The sequence below is a fragment of the Danio aesculapii genome, chromosome 9 (assembly GCF_903798145.1).
Source record: "Danio aesculapii chromosome 9, fDanAes4.1, whole genome shotgun sequence".
NCBI lineage: Eukaryota > Metazoa > Chordata > Actinopteri > Cypriniformes > Danionidae > Danio > Danio aesculapii.
Genome location: NC_079443.1, coordinates 52,545,284 through 52,563,504, shown reverse-complemented (window position 1 = coordinate 52,563,504; position 18,221 = coordinate 52,545,284). Strand labels below are relative to the sequence as shown.

General features: G+C 32.0%; 1 protein-coding gene across 1 annotated transcript; it reads right to left on the bottom strand.

Moving 5' to 3' along the window:
* Positions 1–960: 960 nt before the first annotated feature.
* Positions 961–17,924, bottom strand: dct (dopachrome tautomerase). Its single transcript, XM_056466046.1, has 8 exons — positions 17,550–17,924; positions 13,240–13,539; positions 11,877–11,977; positions 10,272–10,438; positions 7,117–7,296; positions 4,664–4,799; positions 2,259–2,457; positions 961–1,216 (listed from the first exon to the last, which is right to left on the bottom strand). Exons 1-8 carry the CDS (start codon positions 17,830–17,832, stop codon positions 1,041–1,043), a joined length of 1,542 nt encoding a protein of 513 aa, XP_056322021.1. The 5' UTR covers positions 17,833–17,924; the 3' UTR covers positions 961–1,040.
* Between the last annotated feature and the right edge of the window lie 297 nt (positions 17,925–18,221).

Here is an 18,221-nt window from a genome sequence, read left to right as displayed (position 1 = left end):
GTTTGGGGGTCTGAAAACAGCTAAAAACTGGAGTTTTTGCCTAATGTAAATTAAACTCATATGTAGACATATTTTAATAGACACCTATGGCTGCACATGGAAGTTAACAGCACAATATTTCATGATCGTCTTTTTACTGCCCATTATTTATATATATATAAATACAGTTGAAGAATTATTAGGCCCCCTGAATTATTAGCCCCCGTTTATTTTTTCCCCAATTTCTGTTTAACGGAGAGCAGATTTCTTTAACACATTTCTAAACATAATAGTTTTAATGACTCATTTGTAATAACTGATTTATTTTATCTTTGCCATGATGACAGTAAATATTATTTTACTGGATATTTTTCAAGACACTTCTATTAATTAGGGTAATTAGGCAGGTTTGGGTAATTAGGCAAGTTATTGTATAAAGATGGTTTGTTCTGTAGACTATCGAAAAAAATATCTTAAAGGGACTAATAATTTTGATATTAAAATGGTTTTAAAAAAAATTAAAAACTGTTTTTATTCTAGCCGAAATAAAACAAATAAGACTTTCTCCAGAAGAAAAAATATTATAGGAAATACTGTGAAAATTTCTTTGCTCTGTTAAACATCATTTGGGAAATATTTAAAAAAATAAAAAATAAATAAATAAAAAAAATCACAGGGGGGCTAATAATTCTGACTTCAACCGTGTGTGTGTGTGTGCGTGCGTGCGTGCGTGCGTGCGTGCGTGCGTGCGTGTGTGTATATATATATATATATATATATATATATATATATATATATATATATATATATATATATATATATATATATATATATATATATATATATATATATATTAAAATTGGCCTTCGAGAATCACATACCTGCAGGGTACAAAAAATTTATTTGTGTCTTAAATTTCAGATGTTCAATGTTCAAGTTGGAATTAAGAAATTCAAATTCAAAACAATTTTTAATGGCATATAATAATCAGTTTTATTAAATTACAATTGTTATTAATTAAAATAAACAGAATTTAAATTCAGTGTGTTTGTGTGTGTTAGTTATGCCTCCCCTGAGTATTTTGTGTTTGTGAACTCAGCGTTCAGGAGTGGCTCAAACTCGCGTTTTCTCCTCTGCTGAATGTACAACACCAACACGATCAACAGGAGGAGCAGACCTAGAAATATTCCTCCCAGTGTGCTGCCCAGCAAAAACATAGCAGGTCTGTTGTCCAGTTCTGGAAAAAAGAAACATAAATAAAAGGTATATTAGCATTAAGATTTAGTTTTTGAATTAAGAGTCTCTTCTGCTGTATAATACAATACAATTAGCAAAATATTACTGCAATGTAATATCATTGTTTTCTATTGTAATTAGGGCTGCACGATATTGGAAAAATCTGACATTGGAATATTTTGTTTTGCTGCGATAAACAGTTAAAGTCAGAATTATTACTCCTGTGAATTTTGTTCTGCTTTCCAAATATTTCCCACATGAACAAGGAATTTTTCACAGTATTTCCTATGACATTTTTTCTTCTGGAGAAAGTCTTGTTTTATTTTGGCTACAATAAAAGCAGCTTTTATTATTTTTTTAAACCATTTTAAGGTCAATATTATAAGCCCCCTTAAGCAATATTTGTTTTGGATTGTCTAAAGAACAAACCACTGTTAAACAGTACAATAACTTGCCTAATTACCTAACTTTACCCTAATTAACCTAGTTTAAATGTCACTTTTAGCTGAATACTAGTGTCTTGAAGAATATCTAGTAAAATATGTGCTGTTATCATGGCAAAGACAAAATAAATCAGTTATTAGAAATGAGTTATTAAAGCTATATGTTTAGTAATGTGTTGGAAAAATGTTTCCTTTAAAAAGAAATATACAGAGGAGCTAATAATTCTGACTTATGTTGTAACTGTATATTGCGATATTAATATAGATATAATTCATGATCTGAATAGCTCTATTTTGGAAGATCTTAATAATTTAAATCAACTGGGATAATCAAGTCTCTATGCAGTGCATCTGCATAAATTATTATAAATCGCAAGCATAAAAATCTAAGTTAGTATACAAGTACAGTAATTGAACAATTAAACTGTAAAATAACATGATCATCGTCGTATAAATATATATAAATACTTACTTGACATTATGTTCTAGTCTTTAAAACAGCAATATGCGTTTTGATCCAATATGTGCGAGTAAATAATGACATATTTTACATTTAGAGGTAAAGTATGAACTGTTTTTGAAGTAGCCTTTTTTGTTTACCTTCGAGGTCGATGGAGTATGAATATCCGAGCTGTTCAGATGCGATGTAAATCTCCTCATTGGTCACAGGTGGGAAAAAGGGAACCATATTGTAATGCCTGTTGTGTCCAATTGGAGCCATTTCATCCGGGAAAGTTTCGTTTTCACGGAAGCGTCTCATCCATTCATCAAATATGGCGTCAGTGAATGCGTGGAGCACCTGTTTGGATGTAAAAGAGAAATTAGCGGGTTTTTTTTTTTACAATGCGCAAAACCTCGGATTATCGTCGTTATTAACCCCAGGTATGGTTTCACACTTGCAGATCTAGTAGTCTACAATTGTATTACATAGTTTTTAAAGTGTTTGTGTTAAATTGGTTTTTTTTTTCTAATTAGTATTGCATTAAATCATGTTGCTGGATGAGATACGGTTGCGTAACAAGAATTATTTATATTATTTATTAAATTTCCCGTTAATTGTATTTTATTAACATTTACCCCATCCCTAAACCAACCTCACAGTAATGGAAAAGCCATAGTTGTACCAAATATTACTTTATTTATTAAATTACACAATAAATTCTAATTTATTAACGTCTACCCCTATAGCAATCCTAAATTAACCTTCACAGCACTGTAAAAATATTAATTGTTATTATACTACAGTGTCACAATTCGCGGGCTTTGTTGTCACGTGCTTTGGACACATTAATATTGCATAATTTTGTCGACACTGTACAACAATTACTGTTTTTACCCTACTGTGCGTGGTGAGTTAGGGTTATGACAGAAGACCGTAATAAAACTAATGTAACCGTTAATTTATTTAATATAAAAAATTCCCATGTAGCAGCAACCAGTGAGCAGCAAAATGTCAAATGGAAAACACGTTGAAAGGACTTAAGTGAGGTTAGCTTTGGTTTTACATTTCAACAACAAGTCTATACAGGATAAATTTGATAGCTATTATCGATGATATTGATTTGTATTGCATTTTATGTTTAGCAGTTATCCTTTATAGTCAGAACACTGACACCACAAATATGCAAATTGTTTATCCAGGATTTGTGAAACGCCATTGTAAAAATATCCAGCATTAATTGTTAGCATTTGGTCAATTATGAGCAATGTGGATATTTAATCATGAATTCATGTACACTATGCTTAAAGATAAAACAGGGTAACTATCTGAATTGTTAAAAGCCTTACTGACTCTGAATCAGTGTTTAATATGAAACTGGATTAACTATTCCAAGTGTGAAAAGCCTTAAAGTGAATCAGAATCAGTGTTTATGAATATTAATATGGAACAGGGTTAACCATCTTAAGTGTGAAAAGCCTTCGTGATTCAGTGTCCGTGTTTATGAATAGAAATGTTCTTGTAATTTAAGAGCAATGTGGATATTAAATGATGAATCTATGTACACTAGACCTAAAAATGAAACTGGGTTAACAATCCCAAGAGTGAAAAGCCTTAGAGTGACTCAGAATCAGTGTTTATGAATATTAATATGAAACTGGATTAATCATCTTAAGTGTGAAAAGCCTCAGAGTGAATCAGAATTAGTGTTAATGAATATTAATATGAAACAGGGTTAATTATCTCAAGTGTGAAAAGCCTTAAAGTGAATCAGAATCAGTGTTAATGAATATTAATATGAAACAGGATTAATTATCTTAAGTGTGAAAAGCCTTAAAGTGAATCAGAATCAGTGTTTATGAATATTAATGTGAAACAGGGTTAACCATCTAAGTGTGAATAACCGTAGTGATTCAGAATCCATGTTTATGAATAGTAATATTCTTGTCATTTAAGATGAATGTAGATACTAAATTATGAACCCATGTACACTAGACTTAAAAATTAAACAGGCTTGACTATCTGACGAGTTAAAAGCCTTAGCGTGAATCATAATAGGTGTTTATGAATGTTAACATGAAACCGGGTTATCTATCTTAAGTGTGAAAAGCCTGAGTGAATCAGAATCAGTGTTTATGATGTAAAAATGAAACTGGATTAACCATCCCAAGTGTGAAAAGCTTTAAAGTGAATCCGAATCAGTGTTTATGAATAATAATATGAAACCGGGTTAACTATCTTAAGTGTGAAAAGCCTCAGAGTGAATCAGAATCAGTGTTTATGATGTAAAAATGAAACTGGATTAACCATCCCAAGTGTGAAAAGCTTTAAAGTAAATCAGAATCAGTGTTTATGAATATTAATATGAAACCGGGTTAACTATCTAAGTGTGAATAAAGGCTCATACACACCGAGACGCTTTTACGTTGCGCTTACCGTTTCACGTCGACGGAAAACGCAAGCAAAAACGTCTTCGTGTGCACGGGCCTTAACCTTCGAGTGATTCAGAATCCATGTTTATGAATAGTAATATTCTTGTAATTTTAGTATTTCTTGTTTATATTACCAGAAATATTGGGTCATTGGCAGCAGAGTGGGAGAGTGCACTAGTCCCATTGAGGAACTGATGAACCAGGTTGTGTAGATTGGAGACCGAGGTGTCCAGCTCACCATCAGGCTTATCATACCCCTCCAGTGCATTCCTTCAAAAAAAAAGGTAGAATAAAACATTAGCAAAACATATAAAAACTAAAATGATACAATAGGGTTAATAGGTTTAGATGATGGTTATTTTTCTTGTAAAGAAGTGCAATAAATTCTCTTTAATGAAAATAAGACAAAAAAATATTAGGAAATATAAAATATTGCTTTAAGTTTATTTATTATTGTCTTTGATTTTCATTCCTTATCGTGATGGTAAATTACTTGTATTATGGTAGACATTTTCATTGAAAATGGCTTACAGAGACAAAATTACAAAATAACCTGTGCAATTTCCCAAGTAAGTTATCAGAGAGATATTTTTTTATAGGTTTAATAACCAATTTCTTTTTTCTTTGTCATGATTACAGCACATAATATTTGTCTAGACATTTTGCAAGATAGTAGTATTCAGCTTATATGAAACAAAGATTTTTTTTCTGTAACAAGTAGTTAAAATTAAGTTTACATCTTTTATGCAAACAAATATTATTGAATTTGATAAAAATAAATTAATTTTATCAAACAAATGTTTAACGATGAAACCATTATTAAACACTGAAACATAAGATCTAGTTATGTTCCTGAAATAAACAAAAATAAAATATATAATATAAAAATAAGATTGAACTTATTACATTTATTGCATCATTTATTTTTGACACTGGGAGCTAACTAAAGTTTGTAGAGTCATAAAAACAGCTTAATGATAAAGTTCATAAAATAAGTAGACCTTTAATACTAAAACTTTAATTAAAGCTGAAATAAAATGCAGATGTAACCCCGCTGGTCCTACACCACCCCAACCCGCTCCGAGCTGAGATCGAACAGGCGACCTTTCTCATGGGAGTCTGTTGCTCTAACAAGGAGGTTAAAGACCATGGCCTCTAGCGTCTGTCGCTAGTGCACCTTTAGAGGTCAGAGGAGAGAGGTTTACCTGCACAGCACTTACTAGCTGGCCTCCGTTACACAGACATATTTCAGACACTGCAATATGGAAAAAAAATCAGCTAGTTTAACTTTTAACTTCATGTTTTTAAACTTCAAGCTGAATAAACAATTTTAAAAATATAGAAACATTTTCCAATTATAAATTGCTATATTTACACAAAATGTTGACAAAGAAATTGCACAGATTTAAACAATATAGTAGATACTAGTATTCAACTTTAACGTGCATTTTAAAGATTTAACTAGTGTAATTAAGCAAGTTATGTATGGTTGGTTTTATTTCTTTATTATTCAATCAAAAATATTTAGTTTTAGGACAAAAATAAGTACATAGTAATTAAAAAATAAAAGATTGCAAATAAAAAAAAAAATCTTTAAAAAAATATCAATGATGATAAAATGTTTTGCATTGAAAAAAAAAATAAAAAAGCTATGCAGTAACCACAATTTTAATTGCACGCTCATTTTGCTCTCTTTTATGCTGTCATTTATTGCACATCTAGAGTCTTTGCTTACAAGTTGACATGCTTTGAAGTATGCTGGAGTTAATTTTGTGTCTTTATTATTCAAACAAACGAGTAGTTTTAGACCAAAATTAAGTACACCAATTAAAAAAAAAAAGATTTCAAATAAATAAAAAAAAAAACATTTAACAAAAAAAAAATCGTCATTTTATGTGGTTATCACCACATTTTTCATTGTGCGTTCATTAATTTTGCTTTCTGTTCGGTCATTTTTTACATATCTAAAATTTTTGCTTGCGAGTTTTGAAGACTGCAGCTCAGTGGGTGGTATCTTCTCTCTGGGATTAAAGGCCTTTTTCTTTTGGTCAATCTTGATTGAGGTCACATCTTGGTCATGCCAACTATGTTTTCATGCGATTGTACAAAAGGCCAGTTTTAGCATGAAGGGACACGACATCTGACGTACAGATGACACTGGCACATGCCACTGAGTGTAGTGACTCTTCTAGTGGTATGTCCAGTTTTCATTGATATGTGCCACTTAATACTCACAGTGTTACGGTGCATGTTGCTACAGTGACATCTACAGCGGGCACATTGACACCCACTGGAGCTTATGGCGCTAATAAACATGCGTAAAACGATATTTAATCATTACACTGCTGTTAAAATGACAATTTTCCAAGCTAAATAAGACTTTCTCCAGAAAAAAATATAATCGGAAATACTGTGAAAAACATCCTTGCTCTGTTAAACATCACCTGAGAAATATTTGAGAAAATTTTAATTGCAGTCAACAATCATATTTTATTTGTGTTTTTGCCATTATAAAGCCCATTCAGACTCCCTTGTATCGTGACAGAATTGTGTTTACTCATAGGTGAACTGTGCAGTCTCTGTCTACCTGAAGCTGAAGGTGGAATTGGTGAAATATGGTGGACTGTCGAAGTCTCTGAGGTTCAGGCAACTTCTCACGTCATTCATGGTAGGTAAAGTCACATTAGTGCTCAACGTCGCTCCTCTGCGCAAAGATCCCTCGTTTGTGCCGTTACACAGAGTCACCAGACGATTATATTCATCCAGACTGAAAGAAAACACATGCATGTCATTACATTTGTACAGCATACGCTGGCATGGTTCTGGATCGTTTACAATAGCTGAATGTAGGGCTGCACAATAAATGGTTTCAGCATCGATATTGTAGGATATGCAATGTTGATTTGGGATTATAGTCGATCAACACAACAATTTAGGATGCTTGAGATTTGTAGAGTCATAGCAAAGTACTAATAACAGAATGAAACTTTATCATTTGCATGTGTTTTTAAAGACATTTAAAAAGAGTTTAAAAACATTTGGGCACAAAAGTACATTTGTAACTTTAACGAAGAACAATTTTACCAAATTAATACAATGAAAACTGTACAGTGTTTTTTTATTGTTCAATTTCTGTGCCTGTATAATTTTTGACCCTACAGAGAACTCATAAACCACAGTTTTTGTTTTTTTTTTGCTCTATTGTAATTATTCTTGCTTGCAGATTTTCTTTTATTTATTTTTTATGCATAATTCACACTCTTACAAAATCACCCCAATCAAACCAAATGAATCTATCTGGTGAAATTTATTGCAATAATATATTGCTGAAAAACAAAATATCACGATGATGGATTTTTCTAATATCGTGCTGCCTTATCTAAATGTGTCTCGTTCTGCTCCCCATTACAAGTGTTGCCATGAATATAGCCAATGCTACAGATATGGCATTAAAACTTACATACATACATACATGCATACATACATACATAAATAAATAAACTGCTCTCTAGATCAGTGGTTCCCTAAGTGGGGGTCGCAAGACAATGTCCAAAAATATCATATACAGTGCATCCAGAAAGTATTGATAGCGCTTCACTTTTTAAACATTTGTTTTTTGTTCCAGCCTTATTCCAAAATAGATTGAATTTATTTAATTATTTTCTCAACATTTTTCACACAATCCCCCATAATGGCAATGTGAAAAAAGAGTTTTTGAAATTGTTGCAAATTTATTATAATTAAAAAAGCTGAAGAATCAGATGTACATCAGTATTGACAGCCTGTGGTGTGTAGCTCTAAATTGAGCTCAGGTACATTCTGTTTCCACTGATCATTCTTGAGATGTTTCAGCAGCTTCATTGGAGTTCACCTGTGGTCAATTCAGTTGATTGGACATGATTTGAAAAGGCTCACACCTGTCTATACTGTATAAGGTTCCAGGGTTGACAGTGCATGTCAAAGCACAAACCAAGCATGAAGACAAAGGAATTGTCTGTAGACCCGCGAGACAGGATTGTCTCGAGGCACAAGGCTGGGGAATGTTACAAAAACATTTCTGCTGCTCTGAAAGTTCCAATGAGCACAGTGGCCTCCATCATCCGTAAGTGGAAGATGTTTGAAACCACCAGGATTCTTCCTAGAGCTGGCCGACCATCTAAGCTGAGTGATCGGGGAGAAGGGCCTTAGTCAGGGAGGTGATTAATAACCCGATGGTCACACTGAGCTCCAGCGTTCTTCTGTGGAGAGAGGAGAACCTTACAGAAGGACAACCATCTGTGCAGTAATCCACCAATCAGGCCTGTATGGTAGAGTGGCCAGACGGAAGCCACTACCTGCCTGGAATTAGCTAAAAGGCATCTGAAGGACTCTCAGACCATAAGAAACTAAATTCTCTGGTCTGATGAGACTCAAATTGAACTCTTTGGAGTGAACGCCAGGCGATACGTTTGGAGAAAATCAGGCAGTGCTTCATCACCAGGCTAATAGCATCCCTACAGTGAAGATTGGTGGTGGCAGCATCATGCTGTGGGGATGTTTTTCATCAGCAGGAACTGGAAGACTAGTCAGGATAGAGGGAAAGATGAATGCAGTGACTGTACAGAGACATCCTGAATGAAAACCTGCTTCAGAGTGCTCTTGACCTCAGACTGGGGAGACGGTTCATCTTCCAGCAGGACAATGACCCAAAGCACACCGCCAAAATATCAATGGAGTGGCTTCACAATAACTCTGTGAATGTCCTTGAGTGGCCCAGACCTAAATCCTATTGAACAACTCTGGAGAGATCTGAAAATGGCTGTACACCATCGCGTCCTATCCAACCTGATAGAGCTTGAGAGGTACTGCAAAGAGGAATGGGCAAAATTCCCAAAGACAGGTGTTCCAGGCAGCATATTCAAAAAGACTTGAGGCTGTAATCGCTACCAAAGGAGCATCAACAAAGTATTGAGCAAAGACTGTGAATACTGATGTACATGTGATTTACCAGGTTTTTTATTTTTAATAATTGTTTTTTTTTTTTTTCCAGTGGATTGCGACCCCTGGGGTTATTATGCTAGATTAACATCACAGCAATAGTATTAGTTGCAGCAGATTTATTTTACGGCACAATATTACACCTTTATGGTACTCACATACTGTACATTAAAAATAAAGCCCACGACTGAACATAGAGCATGATCTGTGGCAGTCTTCAAAATTATACCAAGAAATGCCTTGTGCTGGAAATATTGTGCCCACCATTCTCATTAAGTGAGGTTAGTATTAAATTAAACAACTGAAAAATGATATTTTTATATATATATATACCTTATATAACCTTAGATGACAGTATTTTATTCCTAATATTTATTTATTCCTATATTAAATTTTGGTCAGAATTTTTGTTTTTAAATTTGTATTATTAGTTTTAATAAAGCAATTTTGCATGAGTCAAATTATGGCATAGTTGCGAGTAGTAAATGGATAGAAGTACTAAATATCCAAACACTGCATAATTGCAAAGTTGATAAGTGGCTAGATTATCTATAGTTTATCATATGAGAATTACAGTAATATTTCCTTATGTAATTGGTCTGTAAATGTTTGGGGTCAGGAGGACCCTGGGGAACATAACTGAGATGTATATATTTATTTTCCTGTGCCACTAAAGGGTTAGCTAATGGAATATTATTGTAAAGTGTACTCATTTTAGTTTGTATTTTGTTTTTCCCCTCCATAAGGTATTTGGTCTGAGCGCACCTGTCACACACGACTCCCCAGCGAGCGAAGCGTGAGCGTGGGCTGATTCGGGACGGGTCACTGGGGTCTCGTCCTCCCAGCAGAGAGTCTGTACACACGTCACACTCTGACTGGCCTGTCGCAAAGTTCCAGTATGGCACGGCGAAGTTCTCATTGCCCGTCAGTTTCTGAGGTGAAAAGAAAATATCAGTTATTGATCAGTTATGTGATTTGTGACTGGTCATAAGTGTCAATGTTTTGAAGCTGAGATTTTCATACATCATTTAAGAGCTGAATAATTAAGCTTTACAATAATGTATAGGACAATATTTATCTGAGATGCTACTTTTTGATTATCTGGAAACTGAGGGTTGAAAAATTGATCACATTTAAAATTGAACAAATTAAGTTATTAGCCATGCAAACTACTAATAAAAGACTGAATTTATATACTTAAAGTATGACATTTACAAAATATTTTCATATTAACATAATCTGCTAACACCTCAAAAAGGTTGTATTAGTTAATGTATTAATGTACTATGTTATTGTATATGTACTATGTACATTAATGTAAATGTTAGTTAATGATAATAAAGTCATTCATTGTAGTTCATGTTAACTCAGTGCATAAACTAATGTTAACTAGCATAAATTTGGGTTTTAATAATGCATTAGTAAATGGTGAACTATGATTAATAAATGGACGAGTATTGTCCATTATTATTTCATGTTAGTGAATACTTTAACTATCATTAACTAATGCTACCTTATTGTGAAGTGTGACCATGATATTTAATAATCTACGGATTTTTGTTTAAAAAAAAAAAGAAAGATTAGTAGGTTTAACCATGTAAATATACCTGTGCAACATTAGATCCAGGTTCACATATGTCTTTCGTATATTGTTTTACTTCATAGCCACGACAGGTTGTTAAAATGAAGTTTAAAGTGTGTTATTATTTCAAGCAAACAAAAGTTGTTTAATTTGAAATCAATTAATAAATACATTTGATTAAAAATGTTTAGAGGAATTAAGATTCTAGCTCATTCAATTCCTGAGAATAATATCTTTATTTATTTCAGTGTTTAATGATGATTTTATAGTTAATGTAATGGCAAAAGTTTTCAAATAATAATAAATTATGTAGTTGTGTTGCTAAAGTAAGCAGCAATAAAATATTATATAAAAATAAAATTGAACTTTTTGCATTTAATTTCACACTGGCAGCTAACTAAAGTAAAACTGAGATTCTAGAGCAGGGGTCACCAAACTTGTTCCTGGAGGGCCGGTGTCCTGCAGGTTTTAGCTCCAACTCTAATCAAACACACCTGAACAAGCTAATCAAGGTCTTACTAGGTGTACTTGAAACACCCAGGCAGGTGTTTTGAGGCAAGTTGGAGCTAAACCCTGGAGGGACACTGGCCTTCCAGGACCGAGATTGGTGACCCCTGCTCTAGAGTCATGAAAATCGAACTATACTGTAAAAACGGCTTAATAATAAAAAAGTACATAAAATAATTAGAAATTTAAATCTGAAATCAAATGCAAACATATTTAAGGCTCTACACTAAGAAAAAAATAGCAGTTTTCCATTAAGTGTAAATGTGGTGTTTTGGTCTGACCTGTAGTTCTCTCTCCAGGCTGAGCAGGTGATATCTGTGCCAGGTGATGAAAGCTGGGCCTTTGTGCGAGAAGTCAATGGCTTTAAAAGGACGTCCAGGACCTGCCGGAAAAAAAAACATGTTAAGGTGAACAAGCACAAAATACAACACATAGGGTATATTTTACCTGCTAGTCTAGTTCTTCACGATTAGTTTTTGTTTCTGAATGAATGAATTGATCATTTGTAGTATTAGGGCTGTCTAAAATGTTTTGTTTTTTGATTTCTGTTCATTTTTCTGGATTCCTTTTTAATGATGAAATGAAATTGAAGTATTCTGGTGTAATTTTGCAAAGTTTGTAATTTATAAAAATATTAGCAAAAACATTTTAATGCATCCATAAAAGTCTTTTATTTTTTCAAAATTTTATAATGTTTTTTTTAAATTGATGATTTAATTTAATTGTTTAAAATATATTAAAATTGAAACTGAAAAATGCAGTTTTTAGCAAAGAAAGTCCTGCAAAACATTGTTTTCTTTAATATGTTGGTATTAAAACATTATTAGTAGTTGGTGTTATTAATATTATGGTAATTGTGTTTTTTGTTTTTGTTATTGAATACTGTAAATATATTTTAATACTAATACTTTAAGAGATTTACAATACACATTTTCTTTATATTATACTGCAATTATAACATTAGTCTGGAAAAGTCAAGTTTTACAATGTATTTATTATTAATATTATAATTATTATTATAGAAGTATATTTTACTATATGCTAAATGCCTCTTTTGAAAGCCGCTTTGGGCATTTCACAATTTAAGTCACCCATCTTTTAACTTTCACAGGTATATTTTAAATATAATATAGTAATAAATATAAAATGGTACATTATTATGTGGTGTATTTTCTTTTAAGCCTGAATTTTGTCAATGCTTTCATAATCACAAAGCCCAGTGAATAAAACTTTGCCTATTAATGAGTTCGAATATGTCAATATAGAAGTATTAACTATAGTGAACTGCTAAACCAGTAAATAGTGTAGTATAGTTTTACTAAAATGTAGTATGTGTTTTGTCAGTGCTTTCAAAATCACAAAGCTCTAAAACGGTGACAAACATTTATTATCAATGAATGTGAAAAACAAGACAACACAAATATAAATGTTTTATATTGATTCTGTAGTAAATTCTGTGGTAAATGTTCTTTATGCATGAATTTATTTTATGCTGTCAAAATTATAATACAATAAAAACAATGACTTGAAACACTGCCTATCAATAAATGAGAAAAAAAACACAAAAATGGTCCAACTATAAATGATAAATGATTCTGAAGTCATTCTTGTGACTGTGCAGTATCTACTAGTGGTTTTACTGACCCAGAAGCGTGTCTCTGACGGAGTAGTAATGCTGCCAGACGAAGAAGTCGTATATGGAGATGTTGCTGAACTGTGGTTCTGTGCCGTTGGGTCCCAGCAGGCCGAGCCAGTGCTGTGTGGCGATCATATAATCAGGATGAACGGTGGTTTTGCTGAGATCCAGAGCGTTCAGAAACTCCTGCAGCTCCTCCGGACTCAGAGAGTGAATGTCTTTCCGCAGCACCGGAGCTTTACGCTGGTCACAGTTCAGCCCCGTCCAGCCGAACTTGCACTCGCCACAGTTATAGCCGGCAAAGTTTCCTGCGCAGAAGAGCATATAGATTTAGAGACTATGAGCGGATGATATGGTGTACCTGTGATTATTCTGCTTTCCATGATAAGGGGCTTTTACATTAAACAAAAGCTTTGATGCATTTGATTTGATTTGTAAAAATATATATTAATTAACTTGAGCAACAAAAAGATGTAATGAGCAGTGTGGGAATATAAATTTATATTATATATATATATATATATATATATATATTATATATATATATATATATATATATATATATATATATATATATATATATATATATATATATATATATATATATATATATATATATATATATATATATATATATATATAATATATATATATATATATATATTTATATATATATTTATATATATATTTATATATATTTATATATATAATATATATATATATATTTATATATATATATTTATATATATATATATATATATATATATATTTATATATATATATATATATATATATATATATATATATTTATATATATATATATATATTTATATATATATATATATATATATTATAATATATATTTATTATATATATATATATATATTTATATATATATATCTATATATATTTATATATATATATATATATATTTATATATATAGATATATATTTATATAATATATATATATATTTATATATATATATATATATATATATATAGATATATATATATATATAATATATATATATATATATATATATATATATATATATATATATATATATATATATATAATATATAAACTGGTGCGACAGACCCTAAAATGTCTTGGTTTTTCTGCGCCCTGACTGTCTCCAATGTAATGCAAATTGTCAGTTTCACATCATGGCTGTGTCTATTGTTTTCTCTTTTTGGTCAACTGGTCAGACGGGACTGGTCTCCAGAACATAATTTTGCACACTGTTTTCTGCCTTTGCCTTAGGGTGAAACTTTCAGTTCTAAGAAACCCCTTTTATGTGGTCAGTAGCTGGCCAGGTTTCATCCATTCTGCAGACTTACATGCTGATGAGATAAAAGGCAGTTTATCCTGCCGACAACAACACTTCATTTGCATGCTTTGTTTTAGAATGTATAAAAAACTAGTGCTTGCTGTACAGTTGAGTTTTCTTTCGACGACGCCACAGCCACGCTGAGTTCTTCTTATTAAATGATTCTGCTTTGAAGACACACGAAAGTTCTTCCTGGTTTTTTGGGCTCTTCTTAGAATTTCACAACAGTTTGGTGCCGTGAGCCAGACTAGAGAAATTCACAACAGCAGTTCATGTTAAATAAGATGTATTTTAATTTTATTTAAATGTGATTTTACTCTTTTTAAATGCTGTAAAAAATAATTACATTTTAAGAGGTTTACAGTATACAGTAAAATATATTAAACTTCAATTGTATATTAATTAAAATCAAATTATGTAAACAAAACAAATCATGTTAAATAGTAATTTTATTTTTGTTTTATTATGTATTTTTGTTTTGTTCTCTTTATTAAACAATTATAGAAATAGCTGGATCGCTTTATTAGAAAATTACAAACTAATATTACCAACTCTTCCCCATGAACAAAATGAAATGACACACAAAAATACATTAATAAATAGAAAATAAATAAATAAAGTAGTATCACTTATGTATAAAATATATGTTGGATTGTTTCCATTTACAAATAACCATGTACATTTTGTTTTTATCACTGAATGTACATGCAGTTTAATACAGGGGTGCCCAAACTTGGTCCTGGAGGCCCGGTGTCCTGCAAAGTCTAGTTCCAATCCCAATCAGACACGCCTGCGCTAGCTAATCGAGCTCTTACTAGGCTTTCTAGAAACATCTGTGCAGGTGTGTTGAGGTGAATTGAAGCTAAAATCTGCAGGACACTGCAGGAGTTTGGGCACCCTGGTTTAATACTTGTAAAATGATATATTTATAGTATTTATTTATTTATTTATTTATTTATATAATAAAACTTAACCAAAGTAAAGTTATTTAATAAGCAAATGTATAATTATAAATATTGATGATCATTTATATAGTTTATTATTATTATTATTATTATTATTAGTAGTAGTAGTAGTAATATATAGAAAAAAGAAATATAATAATGCGATAAAATAAATATTATTAAATTTATCATTCATATATGTAGTTCTTATATACATGCACATATAGTAAATGCATAAATACAAGTGTGTGTGTGTATGTATATATATATATATATATATATATATATATATATATATATATATATATATATATATATATATATATATATATATATATATATATATATATATATATATATATATATATATATATATATATATATATATATATATATATATATATATATATATATATATATATATATATATTTCCTGTCAGAAAGCAATAAATAATCCTCTTTAGGGCTGCTATTGTTTTAGCATCAATATCGCAATGTGTGCATCTGCAATCCCATCGCAAGATATGCAATGTTGAGTGTGAAGTATAGTTGTCCAGGAGCTACACAACACAGATTTGTAGAGTCACTGCTAAGTTTAACCATATTAGAGTGAACGTTTATCCTTTGCATGTGTTTTAAGACCTGTGACTGAACAATTCAACAGAGTTTGAAACATTTGTGCACAAACTTAGAGTGTAACAAAGAATTATTCTAATTATTTATATGGCATTTATATGATTTATGCAACCACAAATTTACATTTTTGTCTTGTTTCTAGTCCAAATATCTAAATTTCCAACTTCTAAAAAGATGAATTTGGCAGATAATTTAGCTTGTTTCAAGGAAATACTCTTAATTTTGACTTCATTTCTTCTGAAGGTGAAAACAAAACAATATTTTTACTTGCCACGATCCATAAGTCTGAGATATTGGACTAGAATTAAGACAAAGCAACGAAAAGCATTTTTAGCATTGTGATTTATTTAATTTCGGTACTTAATTAAAATTTTAGACTCCCATAATTTTTCACTATATTCAGTGAAACTTAACTTAGGATTGGGTAAGGAGAGAGGGGGTGCCATTTTTCTTTTTGTAATTGTTTCTTCTCCTGTTTATGTTAGTAAGGGTATGGGGGTATTTTGATTTGTATTTTTGTCTTTTACTTTGATAGATTATTTATTTCTTCCCGTTCTATCAGTTAGAGAACTTTTTTGTTTGTTGTTTTGGCTTGAACTCTCTCTCTAAACTCTTGAAATCCTCCCTTAATCATTAAATAAATCTTTTGTTTTGTTTTATTATTCAATTTGCATTGTGTTTTCCTCTTTGGGTGATCTTGTTTTCTTTTGTTTAGTCTTTTGGACTAGTCTTGAGTCTTTTGCTCATGGGACCTCATCGCTGACACAAACTCCACTAACATTCTGTTGCGCACCAGTGGTCCCTTAGACAGAATTAAGGGAATGTAACAATACATATCACGATATTTATCTAATAAATATAGCAATATCAGATTTTTCCAATTTCATGAAGCCCTAATCATCCTTCTCTCATACTTTTTAAATGAAATTAAGGTAACACTTTATTTTAATGGTCCATTTGAGTATTAGTAGGCTGTCTGCTTAATATCTGCTGATACTGCTCCTTCAACAGACATTTAACTGACTAGAAGAGACTTTGCAAGTACATGTCAACTTACACTAACCCTAACCCCAACCTAACAGTCTACTTGTAATCTAATGAGAATCAGTTAGCAAGTAGATGCAGTGTAACCTAAATTCAACAAACGGACCATCAAATAAAGTGTGACCGAAATTAACTCTCTTAAGGACATATCTAATTTGTTTTCATTGGTTTGCTATTTTTAATTCAATTCAATTCACCTTTATTTGTACAGCGCTTTTACAATGCAGATTTTACAATGCTGTTTTTAATTGTATATTTATTAATGTTCTTGCCATTTATTAATCTTGAAATGCTATGAAATTAGCCTTAGTAGCTGACATGGCTTTAAACAGAAACTTTATAATAATCTTTCTGTCTCATACCAAAGCAGCGGCAGGTCCGGTTGAAGAACTTGGTTGGCCATCTCTCCCTGTCGTCCACGTTCCTAAGACTGTACGGTCCTCCCCAGGGTTTACTGTCCACATGAACGTCACTGCAGTTTCCCCGTCCCGCCAGCAGCCCGCAGACGTTTGCCGGATCAGATCCCAGCGCCGGACAGCACTCCTTAGACACGATTCCCTCCACCGTACAGCAGACTCTTGGAAACTGAGCCTCCGACAGGTACACGCATCCAAAACAGCACAGCACCATCACCAGCCGATTCATTGCTGCAAAAACACAGTCTCGCTCTCTCAGTGTGTGTGAGTGTGAATAAATAATGTGTGTTTAAGAATTACACGCGATGTTATTAGCGTGTCAGAAACATTGCATGCAGATTCGCAGAGCTGTTTTAGCATGGCTTTTATATGGTCCAGCCGACTGGAGGATTATTGGGACGTCCCGTGGTCGTCACCTGACACAAATGAGGCGTTTGTGGCTGTAATGCCAGTGAAAAATCCCTCAGGAGATGTTTCTCAATGGACTCGACTCATGCAGAAGAGATAGCAATCTGTTTTGTCATGTTTTCTGGAAAGCTTGATGCATTAATGATGCTGGTTTACTACTCATGTGCGACTACTGAGCGCAAAGTCAAGTGGTTATGAATTACTTTTTTT

Excerpts from the sequence above, each read along its gene's own strand:
- dct (XM_056466046.1), bottom strand. The coding sequence starts at position 17,832 with ATGAATCGGCTGGTGATGGTGCTGTGCTGTTTTGGATGCGTGTACCTG. Across the intron at positions 7,297-10,271 it reads TGGGGAGTCGTGTGTGACAG|TCTGGATGAATATAATCGTC; the intron begins GTGCGCTCAGAC and ends GTTTTCTTTCAG. Across the intron at positions 4,800-7,116 it reads AATTCCACCTTCAGCTTCAG|GAATGCACTGGAGGGGTATG; the intron begins GTAGACAGAGAC and ends TTTTTTTTGAAG.